Source organism: Lissotriton helveticus, chromosome 11 (assembly GCF_964261635.1).
Source record: "Lissotriton helveticus chromosome 11, aLisHel1.1, whole genome shotgun sequence".
NCBI classification, from domain to species: Eukaryota; Metazoa; Chordata; class Amphibia; order Caudata; family Salamandridae; genus Lissotriton; species Lissotriton helveticus.
Genome location: NC_136072.1, coordinates 491002672 through 491020699, shown reverse-complemented (window position 1 = coordinate 491020699; position 18028 = coordinate 491002672). Strand labels below are relative to the sequence as shown.

At 45.4% G+C, this 18028-nt stretch overlaps 1 protein-coding gene across 7 annotated transcripts in view; it reads left to right on the top strand.

The window, feature by feature from the left end:
* The window catches only part of PIK3CB (phosphatidylinositol-4,5-bisphosphate 3-kinase catalytic subunit beta), a 999444-nt gene that overhangs the window by 813935 nt on the left and 167481 nt on the right, over positions 1–18028 (top strand). For all 7 annotated transcript variants that reach the window (XM_078666107.1, XM_078666113.1, XM_078666108.1 and 4 more), the window contains one exon: positions 6348–6447. In XM_078666107.1, the coding sequence (XP_078522233.1) occupies positions 6348–6447 (100 nt within the window). The remainder of the gene's footprint in view (positions 1–6347; positions 6448–18028) is intronic.

Sequence of the window (18028 nt, the reverse complement as noted above, 5' to 3'; positions counted from 1 at the left end):
TGTTTCTGTCCTCCACTGAACAGACAGGTTGACATGCAACCCTGAATTTTTGACGCAGAACCCTATGCTAGTCTCTGGTGGTTCAGACTTCCACCACTGTGGTGAAGCTCTTTTCTTTTCTAGTCACAGATAGTAGAAACTTGTTAAATCATTTGGAGAGGAGACATTACTTAGCCACTTTAGCCTCCCAGTTAGTTAATGTGAGTTAATGCTGGTGAGATATATACATGCTTTATAAGACATGGATCGCGAGATCATGCAGATGGTTCCAGGCAAATTTCTGGCCAATCCAAGAGCGTCAGGGCGCCATTGGGTCTGGACTGCTGACTGCTTAGGTAGCAAACACAAGGAGATGATGGACGGAGCGATCAAACTTGTCAGACACTCTCCCCCAGTCACAGATCTGGGTTGAATCCATCATCGTTCTTTAGCTCACTTTGCCATCCTATGAACTTGGATGGCGAAGTGCAAATCAGTCTTGACCCTGTTCCTTATGGGAACAGTCCAGCCCTGACTGGGACTGAACTGGGGTGGCAAAGTGAGCTAAAGAACAATGATGGATCAACCCAGATCTGTGAGTGTAGTTCAACCCAGATCTGTGACTGGGGTGAGTATCAGAAAAGTTTCAGCGCTCTGTCCAGCATCTCCTTGTGTTTGCTTTGTTCGCCCTGAATTGGCAGGGTACGCCCAGACGTGGTCCCTTGCTCACTTTGCCACTGGATTCAAGGTAGCCTGGCAGAGGAGGGATGTTATTCCGAAACTGGTCCCAGGATGCTTCTTTCCGGTTGAGGGAAGAGCTGGCTTGGCAGTTAGGGCTGGACTGTTTCCCTGAGGCACAGGGTCAAGACTAATTTGCATATGGCTGGGTCTGAACTAGGGTGGCCAAGTGAGCTAAAGAGCGATGATGGATTCAACCCAGATCTGTGACTGAGGCCGAGTGTCTGAAAAGTTTCCACGCTCTGTTCATCATGTCCTTGTGTTTGCTTTGACTGCTTAGGTAGAGCAGTCAGCACTAGCATGGTGCCTTGGAGACCTGCTTGGATGCTTTCCACTGGCTTCTCTAGGGACGTGTAAGCCACTTTAATGAAGATTCCATTCAATGGGTCTCGCCTATTTGATGAGAAGGCTGATGCAGTGTTGGAATATTTGAAAGAAGCCGGGGCACAGCTCTTTCTCTAGGCCTCTCTACCTCTGTTAGACGGTATCCTCAAATGTTTGTCCTTTCAAGGCTTCTCCTGATGGTTGGTGTACCGCCCACGCCAAGACCCACCGCCCCCGCAACCCCAGCCTTCACTGGGTCACCGGGAATCAAGCAGACGATGCCCAGGCCATCGGGAGCGACACTTCCTGCCTCTCTGATGCCCTCCTCCAAGCCATTTTAGCCTGCCCATAGCTGCACACAACCAGCCTGAGGGAGGCAGGTTCAAACATTGCCTTGAAAGATGGCAAAAAAGAACATCTGAAAGGTGGGTCCTCCATACGATCCCAAGATGCAGTGCACTCTAATTTCTTTTTGACCCACCTCATCTTCCACCCATGTTATAACATTTGTCAGAAGATCACTTGTCTATCTTTGTTGAAAAGTGCAGGCTCTGTTGACCAAAGAACCTGTAGAGAGGTTCCTGGATAAAAAAAAGGACTGGCTGTTACTACCGCTATTTGCCGAAGGACTGGGGCCTTAGTCCCATTTCAATTTTCCACTCTTTGAATGCCAATTTGTAGAAAGACAAATTCAAGTTGCTCACGCTGGCCCAGGTTCTGTCTGCCTTGTATCCAGGCGACTGGATGGGTTGTTTGGACCCCCAGGACCCTTACTTTCATGTGCCTGTACTCCTGTCCCACAAACTCTAATTGCGGTTGTGGACCAGGAGCATTTTTACTTTGCCTTGCTCCCCTTCAGCCTTTTCAGTGCCTCTTGGGTGTAAACGAAAAGGATGGCAATGGCACATCTTTGGAGATAGGGCAACCCAGCTTTCCTCTACCTCGACAACTGGCTATTGAAGGGGGGCTCACCACAGTCTGTTCTGGACGACCTCTAGACCATAGTGAAGCTTCAGACATTGTTGGTGTTCACTTTCAGTGTGCCAAAGTCTCACCTGACACTTAACAATGACTCCTTTGCATTGGAGCCATCCTTGATATGGCCAGTTTCTGTCCTTTTCTCCACCACAGACCCCAGGACATTCCAGCTATGATGCTGATGTTATTGCTTCAGTCCTGCGTCTTGATGACAGTGGCTTTGAAGCCTAATCGTAACTTCCATCCTGCTCGTCAATTATGCATGATGGCATATGCAGGCTCTGTATTAGAACCTGAGGTGTCACTCAGCCCAGCACCAGGAGAACCTATCAAATTCCATCCAGGTTTCAGAGGAGATTGCAAAAGACCCGCAGATGAGGCTCAACCTCTGTTGGACAACCAGCAGACTCTTCTCCCTGCCCCACCCAGAACTGATGGTGGGGATGGTTACGTCGCTGCTAGGATGGATAAGTCATCTGTTAGAGGTGGAAATCCAAGGACTGGGGTCTCTGGTGGTGATCCATCTCCTCATGAACCTTTTGAAGTTGCAGGCCTTTTACCTAGTTCTTACGGTCTTCCTAATGTTCATCAAAGGAAGCCTGATTCAGATGCTCATGGACAACACCACTGCCAAGTGGTACTGCAATAAGCAGGGGCAGGGTGGTGTTCTGGGTCCTGAACCAGGAGGTACTTTGCCTCTCGATCTGGATGACCTGTCAGGGCATTTCCTGTTGTAAATCACCTGGCAGGATCTTTAAATGCCCAGGCAGATGAGTTCAGCCTGTGTCACCTAGTATATCACAAATGGCTGTTACACCCTAAGCTGGTTACTAGGCATCTTCCACCAATGGGTAAATTAGCTAGATCTTTTCTTAGAAGGCTCAAAGTTCATTCTTTTTCACACTGGAGTTCCAGAGAATGTTCTCCCATGGAGAAACTTTTCTGGTATAGTGGAGCTTAGGACTCCTTTTTTGCTTTTCCACTGCTTTTTCTCCTGCCTGGAGATCCGACGAAGAGGAAGAACAACCAGACCAGGTTATCCTAGTGGCTCTGGCTTGGGCAAAGAGAGTGTGGTACTTAGAACTTCTGGGCATAAGTGTCTTGTCAGCAATCAGCCTACTGCATTTGGACTATCTTTTGTTGCTGCAGCAGGGCAGGGTCCTGCACCGAAGATTCTGTAATCCACATTTCCATGCATGGGAATTGAGCTTGAGCAGCAGCGGTTGACTGCATTCAAGCTTTCTCTCAAGGTTGTGGATGTCATCCTTGTTGCACGGCGTCTTCTACAAAGTCAGTCTATGCTGTGTCCTGGGCAAGTTTGTAGCCTATGTGGCACCTGCAATCCCGACCCATTACAGGCCAAGCTGTTAGACGTTTTATCATTTGTTTTATCCCTGGCCAAGAAAATACCTGTTGTAGACTTTGTTAAAGGACATTTGTTGGTCCTTTAAGATTTTTACATTTACTGGACCAGCCATCCTTGTTCAAATCATCTATTTGTGATTAGGTTTGTAAAAGGTATGACTCGTTTGTTACCTTCCGTGGGAGTCTGCACAGGTTCACGAACCAGTAGAGCCTTGACAGCTAGCTCCGAAGAAAGCGGAATTTCACTTGCTGGTTCTGCAGGACTTGTTGATCAGATCTGTTCCACAGACCCACCACCTTGGGAGGTACTGCTTTGCTATGTATTCTAATGATGACGAATCAGTGATTGGAAGTGTCAGAAGAACAAGGTACTTACCTTTGGTAACACACTTTCTTTTGGATACTCTACATAACTGCAGATTCCTCATTGCCCTAACTCCTCCCGGTTGTGTGGAATGGTCTCTCTTCCTGTGCACTACCTAGGAATCTGTACACTGGTATCTCTGATTATAGTTGTGCTGTGTGTCCAAAGGGGCAGATGGAGTCTAGAATGAAACAGACGTCAGCACAAAGGGGTTATGCTTACATGTAGGGGTACTTATATATGGCTCCATTCATCACTTCTTGGTCAGAACGAAGTTGGTACAAAACAGCATTAAGCTGCCTATCAGTGCACAGAAGCAAATCAATTTAAATCTTCTGGATCCAGTCTGGTTGCTGGGGATATTCTAAAGGTGCGGAATCTGGGTAAATAAAGTTTTCACCAGAAACAGCATTACCTAAGGTAAATATCTTGCTTTTTGGTACGAGTCCAACCTCAAATCTTCCACATTTTGGAAGGTACTGCTTTAGCAATATTCTTAGGGTGAAGCATCTGAGATTCAAAGTACGCTCAGGAGGAAAAGATTCTTGAGCTTGCACTTTTTATTTGGCAGAATGAAGGTGATGTCTTAAGAAACTAGACTCCAGAACGTGGCTTGATGTGGGCAGAAAAACATGTGTTCTATGTTAGTATTTCATTTTGACAGAACTAGCAATAATCATTTGTTGGGAGACCTTGCTTTAAGGGTGCTTGTTGGGGAATTCAAGCCATCTGTGTAAAACAAAGATGATAGCCTGCATTATGGAGGCTGATTTAGCACAACAGCTGGGTCTCTTCTAGATTAAAAGGGTGGATAGAGCACACTGCCTAGCACAGTTCATTCCATTGCATTTGGGAAAATGCAGTACGCTTACTTTAAAGTTGTTGTAGTTTATTTACCAAAATTGGTCCAGGTAGTGCTTTTATCTCTAGACAGTTTTTTTCTGGATTTAGCCCACAACTGTGCTGGGATGAGAGGCAGTGTGCTTACTCCCCACTTTTGTTCAATTTGCTTCCTTGAGCTGTAGAGCTCACCTGGGATGCACCTGTGTGCCTGTAGAGTGGCACTGACCTGTGAAGACTTGGTCAGTATTTCAACAACACCAGATCACTTTTTTTCTGCTCTCTACTGCTTCTGTTCTCTAATGATGAAGGGCCAAACCCAGAAACGTGTGACTATGGATAACAACTCTACATGCACCGATTTTGATGAAAATTACAGCAACTTTGAACTTACCAGAATGCAATGGGGTGAACTGTGCTGGGATGAGGCGGTGTGCTCCCTCCTTCCTTTTATCCTTGATTAGTTACACTGTGGATGGAGATTATGACATATTAACTGACGAAGCACATATTTTCAGTTGGTCCAGTTTGGTGGGTCAGGAATAGATGTTCCTGACTTCCTTGTAGGTTACAGAAGTGGGGGTGATGGGCAAATTAATTGGCTGGTTCTTAAGCAAGAAAAAAAATCAAATGCAACTCTTTGCTCAAGAGTCTTCTCCTAACCCTTACCCCATCTAATCACCTAAACAAATTGCAAACTTACCTTCTTGATCCTTCAACAGCAATTGCCTTCTAACAAATTCTCAGCTAGTGGATAGGTTCCAGCCCTCCTCTTTTATCCCAGTGGTGGAACACTGTCTCCTCCAGTTACAGGATCGAAACCACATTAGCCAAATCTAATACATCACATGGCCCCATTAAGGAATCACAGAATCCACTAATAGATTCCATCTAAATAACTGACTCCTGTCTGTGTTTGAAGACTACGGTCTATACAACTCATGCCTCTTATACATGGTTTGTCGGAGAAAATATTGGAATGCTGATCTCTAGAAGATGAACTTTAAGAAATATAGCTATATATATATATATATATATATATATATATATATATATATTCATGTTTGTGATAAACTGCACAATATTGATGTGCTGATAGTTTTGTTTTTTCTGCTGATGAATTTCTAAATGGAATTTAAAAAATGCAAAGTTAGAAGTATACATCAGAAAGACAAGTTACTTAACATCTGTAACACTGTTTCTGATGGACACTCTAAATGCAGATTCCTCACCGCCCTTCCTCTCCATTTTTCAAATAAATCTTCTGCATATCTTAAAAAGGTCCCAATTTAGAATTCATCACATCATCACAAACCATTTGATTAAGTGATCCGTGTCTTAACTCACAAGGAGAAAGATTAAGAAACTGACTTAAGCCTGCAGGGGCGGCACCTCTATGCAGTTCTGCTCCTTCACTTATGGGACAATCTATGGTTGCTGCAGACCCACACGGAGCCACATGTAGGAGGAGCACAGGAGTCATTGCTGGGAAAATTCTCCAAATCTAGAATAGTGGTGTGGGATATTCGAGAGGGGAAGAATTTGCAGCTGCATATAATATCTGCTAGAGAGAGTATTACCAAAGGTCAGTAACTATACAAGAACTTAATCTGAGTTATTGTCCAGATGATAGATAACATTGTTAGTTACTATGTGAATATTAATTCATGAAGAATAATAAATTGTATGGCTGCTTAGATTCTTTTAGCTGCCAGAATAACACAGCAGTTTTCTTACGGTTTAATATTTCCATGTATAGGTCCGAAATACATGTACCTGCTACTTCGGTTCAGTTTGGTTTAATACTTGAAGCTTACTGCCGGGGAAACATTGAACATATGAAGGTTCTTTCAAAACAGGTAAAAGCCATTTAAATGTCATGTTGTAGTTGCTAGAGAATGATTTGTTCATCTTAATGCCAAGACCTATTGTGTGAAGTTGAAAATCATCCACTTTTCTGCTTAGTTTGGTGTAGATTGGGTAAGAGGAACACAGATTAGCATTCATCAGATTGTCGGTTTAAACGTACTATGCACAGCTGTGATTTGATATTAACAAATCAATTTAATAATACAGATTGAGATGGTTTCCATCTGAGCTCACAATAATTCTTTAATTAGATGAGTTGTAAGGTTGTTTCAGAACGTTAGTCTTCCATGTAATGCATTGCTGAGAACCTCACCAGTGACAATTGAAAACTCATTTTATGGTATTATATGGTTGTTGGCATCACTGAATCCATCACTGTTGACATAATGTATCACAATTTGAAAGAGTTTATTGTGGCTTTTAAAAGCATGTTATTTCCACATGCAACACTTGCTAATCAAATACCAAAAAAATACCTCTTCCAATCTGTCCCCCACTCCACTCATACTCAAACACATTCAAATCTAACCTATTCACTCAAACATCCATTTCTACAAACTTAGAAATGGATGTTCTACTAATGACTCTTAACCACCCCATAAAGGAAATGTCGACAGATAGGTTCGACTAAAACTCTGAACAGTCGAGCTTTGCACTGTTTGCAGCTGTTAGACTCAATGATTCAATTAAAAAATTGAACCGTCCTGGGCCAGGAGAAAATCAAGGCTACAGTTGCCTTGTCCAATAATAATCTTCAGTCCATTCTTATGTATATGTCTAAATTGAAAGTACTCACCTTGTTAATCTCTCCAGACACATCTATTTTATTTATTTATTTCTGCACTGCTCATAAGTGCTGGTAGGTGGTGCTATCGAACTCTAGTGCAATTCTTTTCCCCCTCTGACCCTCTGGCCACTCACAAATACTCCACCACTGAGCTTCTGGCCCTGGACCCCAGACACTACAACAACTGCTGCATCACTTCTCCCCGATCGACGGAAGGACCCTTGACCTTTTGCCACTTCACATGCAACACAGGACCTCCTGCCTGCATAGGAACCCCCCTGCCACACCCCTTCACAGACCTCAAACACCCCGGAACAGCTTCAGTGCATCCTGCTCAACGCCCGGTCCCTCTGCTAACACGCCACAGCAATCTGGGACACCACCAACACCTTCGCTCCTAGTGTGATCGTAATCACTGAGACCTGGCTCAACCCCCGACATCGCCACCGCAATATCTGGAAGCTACAAGATGATACACCAGGATTGCACCAATGAACATGGAGGAGGCATCACCATCATCCACAAGGACGCTCTCCACTGCACCATTATCGAAGATGACATCACTTATATTATGGAACACCTCAATGTTCAACTTCAAACAGATACTAGGCAGCCATCAGAGGCGCCCTTGCCTACAGGCCTGCAGGACCACGAGTCTGCTTCTGCGACGCCATCACCGAACACATCATCCCTCTAGCCATAGACTCCAAGCACTACATCTTCCTCCGTGACCTAAACTTCAACTTCGACCCCAAAGACGCCAATTCCACCAACCTCCTGGAAAGCATGAGCAACATCAGCCTCACCTAACAGGTCACCAACCTCTCACACGGCGCAGGACACACTCTGGACCTGATCTTCACATCCAGCGACAGTCAAGTAGAGCCATATCACAGAACTCACCTGAACTGACCATGCCATAGTCACCTTCACCATCACAGGCTGCTCGGGCACCACCACACCCCCAAGCTCCGCTCACTGCACCTGGAACAAAATAATAGAGACCCAGTGGACATATGCCGTCAACACCACCAAGCCTGACGACCCAACCATTCTGGAAAAGGCCATCCAAAACTTCTCCACCTGGATCTCCAACTGTGCCAACAGTCTCCCCCCCCCCCCCCTTCCCCCCATGAAGCCAGCAAAAACCAGCAGAGCCACAATACAAGCCAGCTGGTATACACCAGAACTCCGTACCATCAAACGCAGCTGCAAGTGACTAGAAAGATAACACACCATCAGAAACCCTACAGACCGAGCCACCTTCAAGCCAGCTCCCAACATATACCACCAATGCATTAAGGACAGAAAAATAGATGCCCTGCAAGTTGCATCAAGCAAGCACCAACCACATTAAGGAACTATTTAACATTGTCCGAGTACTCATGCCCGTTAGCTACCTAGAGCATGGTCTACCCTTCCCAGGAGCTGCGACACACTGTTGAACTACTTCCACAACAAGATATCTACCATCTACAACAACTTGGATCCCTAACCCATTGACTTATGCACCCTCCTCTGACCACCGAACACCAGCCTTCTGTTCACCGCATGAAATCCACTCACTACACAGAACACCAGGGTCATCATGACCTCCATCCACTCTGGGGCACCCTTGGACACCTGAACCCACTACTTTTCCAATTTAGGAAACAAGGAAATCCGACCGGAACTCACCTCTATCCTCAGCGCATCAATCACCATGGCTGCCTTCCCCAACAGATGGAAACACGCAGAGGTCAGACCCCCTCCTGAAGACACCCTCCACTGACAAAAGTTACTACCCAGCTTGCTGCTTCCATTTACCTCCAGGGTCCTTGAGAAGGCCATCAACCACCAGCTCACCGAACACCTAGAAAGACACAACCTGCTTGACGCCTCCCAGTCTGGCTTCCATACAAACCACAGCACAAATACCACCCTGATCGCCGCAATCAACGACATCAGATACCTCCTGGACTGGGGCAAAACAGCCTGATCCTGCTCAACCTCTCAGCAGCATTGAACACCGTATCCTACCACACCCTCATCAAAAGAATCTACCACGTTGATTTCCAGGGAGATGTCCTCAAATTAATGGCATCCTTCCTCAAAGGACGAACCCAGGAAATCCGCCTACCACGCTTCACCACAGGAACTAAAAGCAGCATCTGTGGTGTACCCCAAGGATGGTCCCTCAGCCCCACCCTGTTCAACACCTACATGACACCCTTGGCCGACATCATCAGAACCCACGGACTCAACATCTTATCCTTTGCAGACAACACCCAACTCATCCTCTCGCTCACGGAAGACCCCTCCACCACCAGGACAAACTTAAGCAGCGCCTTCTCGAGTGTTGCCAACTGGATGAGGACCAACTGCCTGAAGCGCAACACGGAAATGACGGAAGTGCTGATTTTTTGGGAAGGACATGTCCCTGTGGTTCAACACCTGGTGGCCCCCCATACTTGGAACTACACCAACTGACTATGCCTTCTACCTCTAAATCATTCTTGACAGCAAACTCGCCAAAACGCGCCTGGTCATCGAAGTCTCTGCCTGCTTCCACACCCTCCGCATGCTCAAAAAACCCTTCAGTTGGATTGCCGTCAAGACCAGAAAAACCGTTACTCAAGTCCTCGTCTTTAGCCATCTGGACAACACTCTAGGCCAGAATAACTGCCCAACTCCTCAAGAGACTCAAGACTATACAGAACGCAGCAGCCAGAATCACCCTTAACCTTCCCAAACAGACCCTCATCAGCCCCCAACTCCGGGACCTTCATTAGCTCCGCGTCCATAAGAGATGCTAGTTCCAGATGCTGACACACTTACAAGACTCTCCACGTCCAGGGACCAGCATACATCAGCCACTGCTTCAACTTCCACCAACCTGCCTCACACCTGTGCTCTGCCTTCCTAAACCCCCCTGCCAAATGCATTTGCCGAAGCCACAGCAGAGGTAATTTATTCTCCAACCTTGTCGCCAAGGCCTGGTATGACCTACTCGATCGCCTTCTCTCGTGTAATTCGGAAGGGGACTCGAGACCTGACTTTTCAAATGACATCTGCAAGATCTTAGCTCCTGAATACCTTCTGGGGTGATGAGCCATGTGCAATAAATTCTGATTGCTAGAAGCCAACCTTGTGCGCCGTCATTAACTTTTTCCCCCTCACCTTTGGACAAAATCTAGAGCTCTGCTCCTACCAATTTCCATATTTCCCATAGTCTTTCCAGTGTAATAAAATGCTGTTAGTGTGTAAGGATGTCACTTAACCCTGGACACAGCAGTTTTCAAGCTGTATTGCATGTTCTGGCTGCAGATGTCTCTTGCTGATCTGCACAATGGCTGACTGTCGTGCTTCTGGACGAAAAGTCTTGTGACAGATTATCATAATGCATTCTGAAGCCGTCAGGGAACAAGAAGCCAAGATCTACTTTGCTGAGCACAAAAAAGGGGTGTTCGATCACAATAGAAGTCACAAGGTCAGTCCTGGTCCACATTGCACTTGTCAAGTAAGTTGAAGGTGAAGACGAGGGGCAAGTTGGCGAAGTATCATTTGAAAAGTAAACCAGTCTTTTTAACTTCCAAACTCCTCCCGACCTCTTGAGAGAGCTCAAAGCCACTGTTCCAGAAACGAAACCCCTGCTTTACCTTCCTCTTTGGGCCTCTTGCCAAACGTGGACCCAATGAGCCTCTAGCTCCCCAGGCCATTGATGACACAGCAGCAATTTGAGGCTTTCAGAGAGGCCACACTGCAAATATTCAAGATGATTCATGCTTTTTCTGGACCTAAACACCCAACAGAGGATGTCAGGCTGGTCAGACCCATTTTCTTCACCAGCAGCACCCCATCACTAGTCACCATAGAAGGGCCTTGTGATTCCCATGTTTTTGATACAACATCCCACTCTGGGAAACCTTGTGTACAAGGCTCTACTTCCAGGTGAACCATAACTTTTTTTCTGCAGCTTTTCATGGTGGGAAATAATGGACTGGCACTGGACAGAAACGTTTGCTTTAGGTGATCTGGCTCTGTGTTTTTTTAATGCAGTCTGCCTCTACAGTCGCACCTTCAGACACCAAGCATGTGAGATTCCTACAACACTACCTGAAAATGGGTCAAGACAGATTTTATATGCTGACCCCAACACCAATGGCTTGCTCACTTGGGGTGTGGGCACTAGCGTCATCATCAGACTGCACACTTGGATGAGCTCCCCTGCAGTTTGGAAAACATCCAGACATAATTGATGGATATGCCCTTCAATGTCTAGACTTTTTCAGAGAAAAAGCTGAAGCAACTCTAAAGCTTTTCAGCAACAGCAGAAGTACAGCTTGCTCCTTGGAATTGTTCTCCCCAGCCTGCTAATTCTACCTTCAGTAGAGTAAGTTCCAGTGTATTGTAGGCGTCTTGGCTATTGTTGACAGCCCATCCAGCAACAAGCAGCTTTTCTTGACACTACATGCAAAGAAGTGGCCGAAAACAGCAGCAGCATGAATCCTCTTCCTGTTCATATCCAGACAACACCCAAAACCCCTTAAATTTGCCTTTAAATGGGCATTTGGGCCAGCTGACAGCAAGATAAGAAACTGCCTACTCTGGCCTACGAGTACTCTAAGTTGTGGAAGCTTATTATGCCTTTTACCTTTCTAGACACTGCTTCGCACATTCACCCTGTCTTTTCTCAAACGTTGGGAGACCAAACCAGTGCCCTTTCCAAAGAAATGTTTGTTGCTTCAAAGGGGGCTATCACGCTTGTACCTGAGGCAAAGTGAGGAATGGCTTGTGATTCATATTACTTCCTACTCCCCAAGAAGGACATGAACTTGAGCCGTATCATAGACCTTTAAGTTATTTCCGAGAATCTAGTTAAGATGAGGAGTGTGGCATAGGTTCTGCTACCCTTGGACCTCTAGGATTGGATGGTGTGTCTTGTCCATTAGAAGCCATTATTTGATTTACCTGCCCTGCAGGAAATATTGCCACTTTGTGGTGCGTTCAGAGAACTTGAAGTACATCATACTGCCTTTTGGCATTATATTTGTTCCTTAGGTCTTTACAAAGGCAATGTCAGTGGTTGTGGCAGATCTTAGTCAGCGTAACATTCCTACATCTGTATGACTGGTTCTTGAATTCAAGCTCATTTCAGCTGGTCTAAAAACATGGTTTGTGGAGGATGGTGGATGCTAGTATGACCTGTGGCAGCCCATTGTAAATACTCCTTTCAGACGTCATGGTGCTAATGGACGCATCATTCCTTGGTAGGGTAGGTTATCTGGATAAGGTGGAAATCCGAGGCCTCTGGCCTGCGGTGGAGCAGCGCCATCATGAAAACCTGAAATGTCTCATGTCTCATGTCTTTTCTGCAATGAGGTTGGTCCAGGTGCTATCGAACAACATATCTGCCATGTAGTATTGCAACAAGCAGGGTGGGGTGGAGTGGTGTGAGGTGCCATCTGTCTAAAAGATTTAAAATTATGGCATTGGCTGGCACTTCACAGGGTTTCTGTAGTTGTCAGTCATCTAGTGGGATCCCTCAACATCAGGGAGCACAAATACAAGCAGGAGTCTTCTTGCTGACCGTGTGTGGCATATGCTTCCAGAGGTGGTACTAGACATTTTTGCATAGTGCGAATGTCCTCTGTAACTTTCCTGCCACCTCAGTGAACAATCTTTGCCCCGTGTTTTTTACTTTAAGGTTTCCCTCTTGCAGCTCTCTAGGTGACTGGTTCCACCTTTTGTGGGATTTAGGCTTCCTGTATGGCTTTTCACCTATGCCATAAATACCATAGGTGCTGAAAAGTCTCAGACTGGACTGAGAGCACAGCTCACTCAGAAAGCCCAAGACTGGCTTGGAGAGCCTGGTATTCCACGTTTTTGGCTGAGTCCTGGCCTCCACTTCAGGTGCTACTTTGTGATCATCTGTTATCCCAATAGCAGGGTGGAATTTTACACTCAAACCTTGATAATCTACACCTGCTTGTAGTTTGCGCGGAACCAACTAAATAGTTTTATTGTTCATTGATATGTGGTGGATGTCTGATTCATAAGAGATGGAGTTTTTAGGGCTTCAGATTCGTACAGTAAACCTTCAGAATGGAATGAAGGAAGGTTTAAAAAAAAGAATTGTATTTATTATTCATAAATTTAGTGGACATCATGGTCCAACATGTGTTTTCACGACAACAGGTTGCTTCATTAGAGAAAGTATGCGCTCATTTAGAGCTTGTATATTAACAATGTCAAATAATTGGGAAAAAATCAGAAAGAGAGAAATGAGATAAGAAGAAAAAAAAGTGAAAATCCAATTTAATTAAGTGAACATTCATTAAACAGAAATATAGGTAAAAAAAAACAAGCATTTGCAATTCAATAGGTCTCGCTTTTGCGAGAGTTTAAGCTATTTGCATTGTAAATGACAATGCCTTTTTTATGTTTTGTTAATTAACACATAAATAAAAGGCATTGTCATGTACAATGCCAATACCTCCAACTCTTGTAAAGGCGAGACCTAGTCAAAGACGCATCCGCTATTGTCACAGGCTGCTTAAAGTGAAAGCACGCATGGCATGCTGAATGCTGCAGAAAAGCATGTTGTGCCTGCAGTAGGAGAAACTCATTAAAGAAAACAGTGCTTACAGACTAAAAAAGATTCGCTGTGTTGAAGGGCTAGTCCTCATGGGAGGTTACGAATTAAGACAATGTGGTACTAAAGAGGGACGAACAAGCCTATTAACGAACCAGAAGCCAGCATTTATAAAGGACAATGACACAAGCCAAGGACAAGTATGAGGGGAGAGTGGGCAGGCTTCTATTCCATACTACTCCAATACAGCATGGCTCCCAGAGCAGCGCACGCGCTGCCCAGGCTCAACATAAAAACGGTTCTGTTTTGAATGGAAAAATGATATCTATCCATGTTGTGTTTTGGGCTGTTTTTTGCCAAGGGCACTAGGCCTATTTACACACATGAGGTACCATTTTTAATGGGAGACTTGAGGCAATGATGTGTGGATGATGTGAACCAGGACCGCATGTCACACATGGCACAGGGCAGCGAAAAGGAAATACAAGGCTGGGGCATTAATTACCTGGTGACAATCAGTTTGTTTAGCTGCAAATGTTGCATAGACTGAGGCACTCGTGTCCCAGATCCTTGTGGGAGGAGCTCATGCAGTCCAGGTCTTCTCTTTGCATTCTGGGATTTGTAGTCCTGATTTATACATTCAGAACTGGAAGCCCCAGAATGCAATTAAAAATACCTAGAATAATGAACTGTTCATACATGAACCTCTGAAAGTTGAACGCTCTTTACACTTATTATAAAACATTCTTGTAATCATCACATGAGGGGAAGAGATGGTGGAGGGGTGCTGGGAGCTGTAGTTACCTTATGTCTTACCCCGCTCTCCCGTTCACAGTTCGAGGGCTCAATTCCTCCCTAAAGTCAGGGCTTTAAGTTGGCTGGGTCTTATTGGTGCTCAGCACAGTCAGTTCTATAAAACGTAGGTGCTGAGACGGGTTCCTATCGGGCTCTCCATTTTTGAACACCATCAGGATGAAAAAAATATATCTTAACTACAGCAGTGCCACCCTTCACTGCCTTTAATGTAACTTCTAAAAGATTAGTTATAGTTCTTTCACAGTCTCATCCTTTCAGAATGGAAGCATTTTCACTATTATAAACAACAAAGCCATAGTTGCTTATTTATCTTATGCAACTAACAAGCATTGACACTGTCAATAGCACCGGCTTGTTGTATGTGTAATGTTACTTGTTGTATGTCTGTATGCAATGACAGAAGAAGCAAAATACCTGTTTTTAAGTCATGCCCTTAATTACATCGGCCACGTCACTTTGAGACACACCCAGTTTTTTCATCCTACTTAAAACCTTGCCTAAAGTCCATTAATAACCGTTTTTTTCCCCCCTGGAAAGGCTTTTAACGGTGGCTAGTGCGTCCCTGATAAAAGTTGCCACCTAGCCCCATGTCATTAACACAACATTTAACACCGCCCTGTAACACATCATTTTTCTCAGGCACGCTTGCCAGATTGATCAATGGATGCAAACCAGGGTTACAACTTCCAGGGTGCACTAGTTTGTGAAACATTTGCCCAGGGCTCCAGTGTGCTACTGACAGGGTCACAGACACCAATTCTACCCAGAATTAATTAACCGCTTACGGCCAGCTCACGCGCAACAGAGCGAGATGACAAGCTTTCAGCTCCCTTTCGACTTGTTCATCAAGATGCTGGAACCACACTTGATCCCTGAGGGCTCATTTAGTTTCAGCCATGCCACAATCTCCTTCGTATGCCAGTTCATTAGCTTGTTGTCTCAGCCTTTCAGGGATAACTAATCTTGCCCCTCTTACAATGACACCATCATGTGTAACAAAGTTATTTCCGAACATTCTTGAATTTCTGGTACTCCACATCATCTGTAGGAGGTTGAGTAGGTATTCTCTATGAATGCATTGCAATAATTTATTTAAGCTTAAGCATGTCTTTGTCCGTATTAACCTCTTCGCTGCGGCGTGAATTCTGCTGCTGCACAGGCGGGCTAGGGGGTGGGCGTGGCGCTCCCTTACTCATGACTGCTCCACGCCGTCATAAGTCACGGGCGGCGTGTGCTCATGATGGCGTGGAGCCGTCATGACCCCGCCCACTCACTAAGTCGCCCGCACAGGTGGGGAATTAGTGCCACAGAGCGTGGGCGGAGCGGCAGTTGACTGCTCCACGCCGCTATTAGCACACGCCGCCCGTGGCTCATGACGGCCCCAAGCCGTCATGAGCATGAAAAGCGTTAGTAGCTGCCAGAATCTGTTCAATTGAAAGAGCTGTAGATTCACTTGACCTTACTGTGAAATTGATATAGGCCTCAGCCGCTTTGGACGTTATACTGCTGTAGCGGCACTCAGGAAAAGTAGATTGTGGGGTTTAGATTCTTCTGCGGTTTGTGCCCAATAGTGTAATCATACTTCTGCAGACACACTCAACCTCTCAATGAGAAGGGGCATCTTAGGTTTTGGATCTCAAAAAATGGTGAGCAACGCCTGATGATCCGTGATAATGGTGAAATGCTTTCCATACAGAAACACCTGGTGTTCACATACCCATACAACAGCTAAGCCTTCTTTCTCAGGTTGTGAATTAGCACGTCCAGTCTGAGCTAGACTTTGGCTAGCATTGGCCACAATGTGTCTGAGCTTCGGGCTGTCCATTGTGGTAAGCAAGGAGCCCACCCAACCTCACGGCTTGCATCTACCACAATCTCTGTATGCAATTTCTGATCAAAGTAAGCCATTTCAATTGCATTTTCAAGAGCATATTTTTTTTTTCTGAAGCTTCAGTCATATTCGGATGACCATTCAAACGGAACATCTCGCTTTGTTAATTCTCTTAGAGGGGCACTCACAGTGGCAAAATCACAAATGTACCTGGAGCAGTAGCCGGCCATGCTTAAAAAGGTTCACAAAGTGGTACAAAAGGGGGTGGTGATGGACGGAGTATCTGAATCAATCAAACACTCACACCCAGTCAAAAGATCTGGGTTTAATCCATCACCGTTCTTTAGCCCACTCTGCCACCCCAGTTCAGACATGGCCATATGCAAATCAGTCGGACCCTGTGCCTCATGGGAACAGTCCAGCCCGAACTGCCAAGCCATGCCTTTCCTGGACCGGAAACAAGCTTCCGAGGACCGAATTCTGGCATTACAGCAGTCTTTAGCCCGGCTTGCTTGAATCCAGTGGCAAAGTGAGCATCTGAACCAATCAAACACTCACACCCAGTCAACAGATCTGGGTTTAATCCATCACCGTTCTTTAGCCCACTCTGCCACCCCAGTTCAGACATGGCCATATGCAAATCAGTCTGACCCTGTGCCTCATGGGAACAGTCCAGCCCGAACTGCCAAGCCATGCCTTCCCTGGACCGGAAACAAGCTTCCGAGGACCGGTTTCTGGCATTACAGCCATCTTCATCCCGGCTTGCTTGAATCCTGTGGCCCCTGCCAACTTATGGTGAACAAAGTGGTACAAAAGGTTCACAGCATGGTCACATCCTCTTGGAGGGCAAGTAGACAACCATGTTTCTACCTTTCAGGGTCAGGGTCAGGAATCAATCCCTTTTCAGAGAAAATATGCCCAAAGAATTTAAGTCTGTTTTTGTGAAACTCACACTTGTCTGCATCATCAAGCAGACTGCATACTTGTGTGAATCCTCTATCTTGTTCCTTTTGTGTAGCCCCAAACACCAATTGTCAACACTGTAGGCTGAATCATTCGGTGAATGACCTCTTTAAAGATTTCTGCAGCTGACGACACACCACAACTGAGTCTCTTGTATCTGAACAATCAAACATGAGTTGAATATTAGTGATGTACCTACAGTTTTCTTCCAGTTCAAGTTGTTGGTGAGCCTTTGTTCAATTCAGGGCTGGAGAAAACTTTGGCACCTTTCAGCTATATGACCATGTCTGCAATGTGCGGACCTGGATGTCTCTCTTTTGATTGCTTTGTTGACTTGTCTCATATCAACACAAATGTGCACTGAGCCTCCACTGTCATTTTTGGCACCACCACAATGGGTGAAACCAACAGCAGCAGACCATTGGTGCGCTTGATGATGGCATGCTTTAACAGTGTTTATAGACCTTTCTCAACTGCTACCTATAAGTGAAAAGCAATTTAACGGATTAGCTGTGCAATAGGGGAATGGCATCATCAATGCGAAGCTGCACATTCAATGTCTAAAGTTTCCTTAGTCCATGAAACCATGCCAGGCATTGA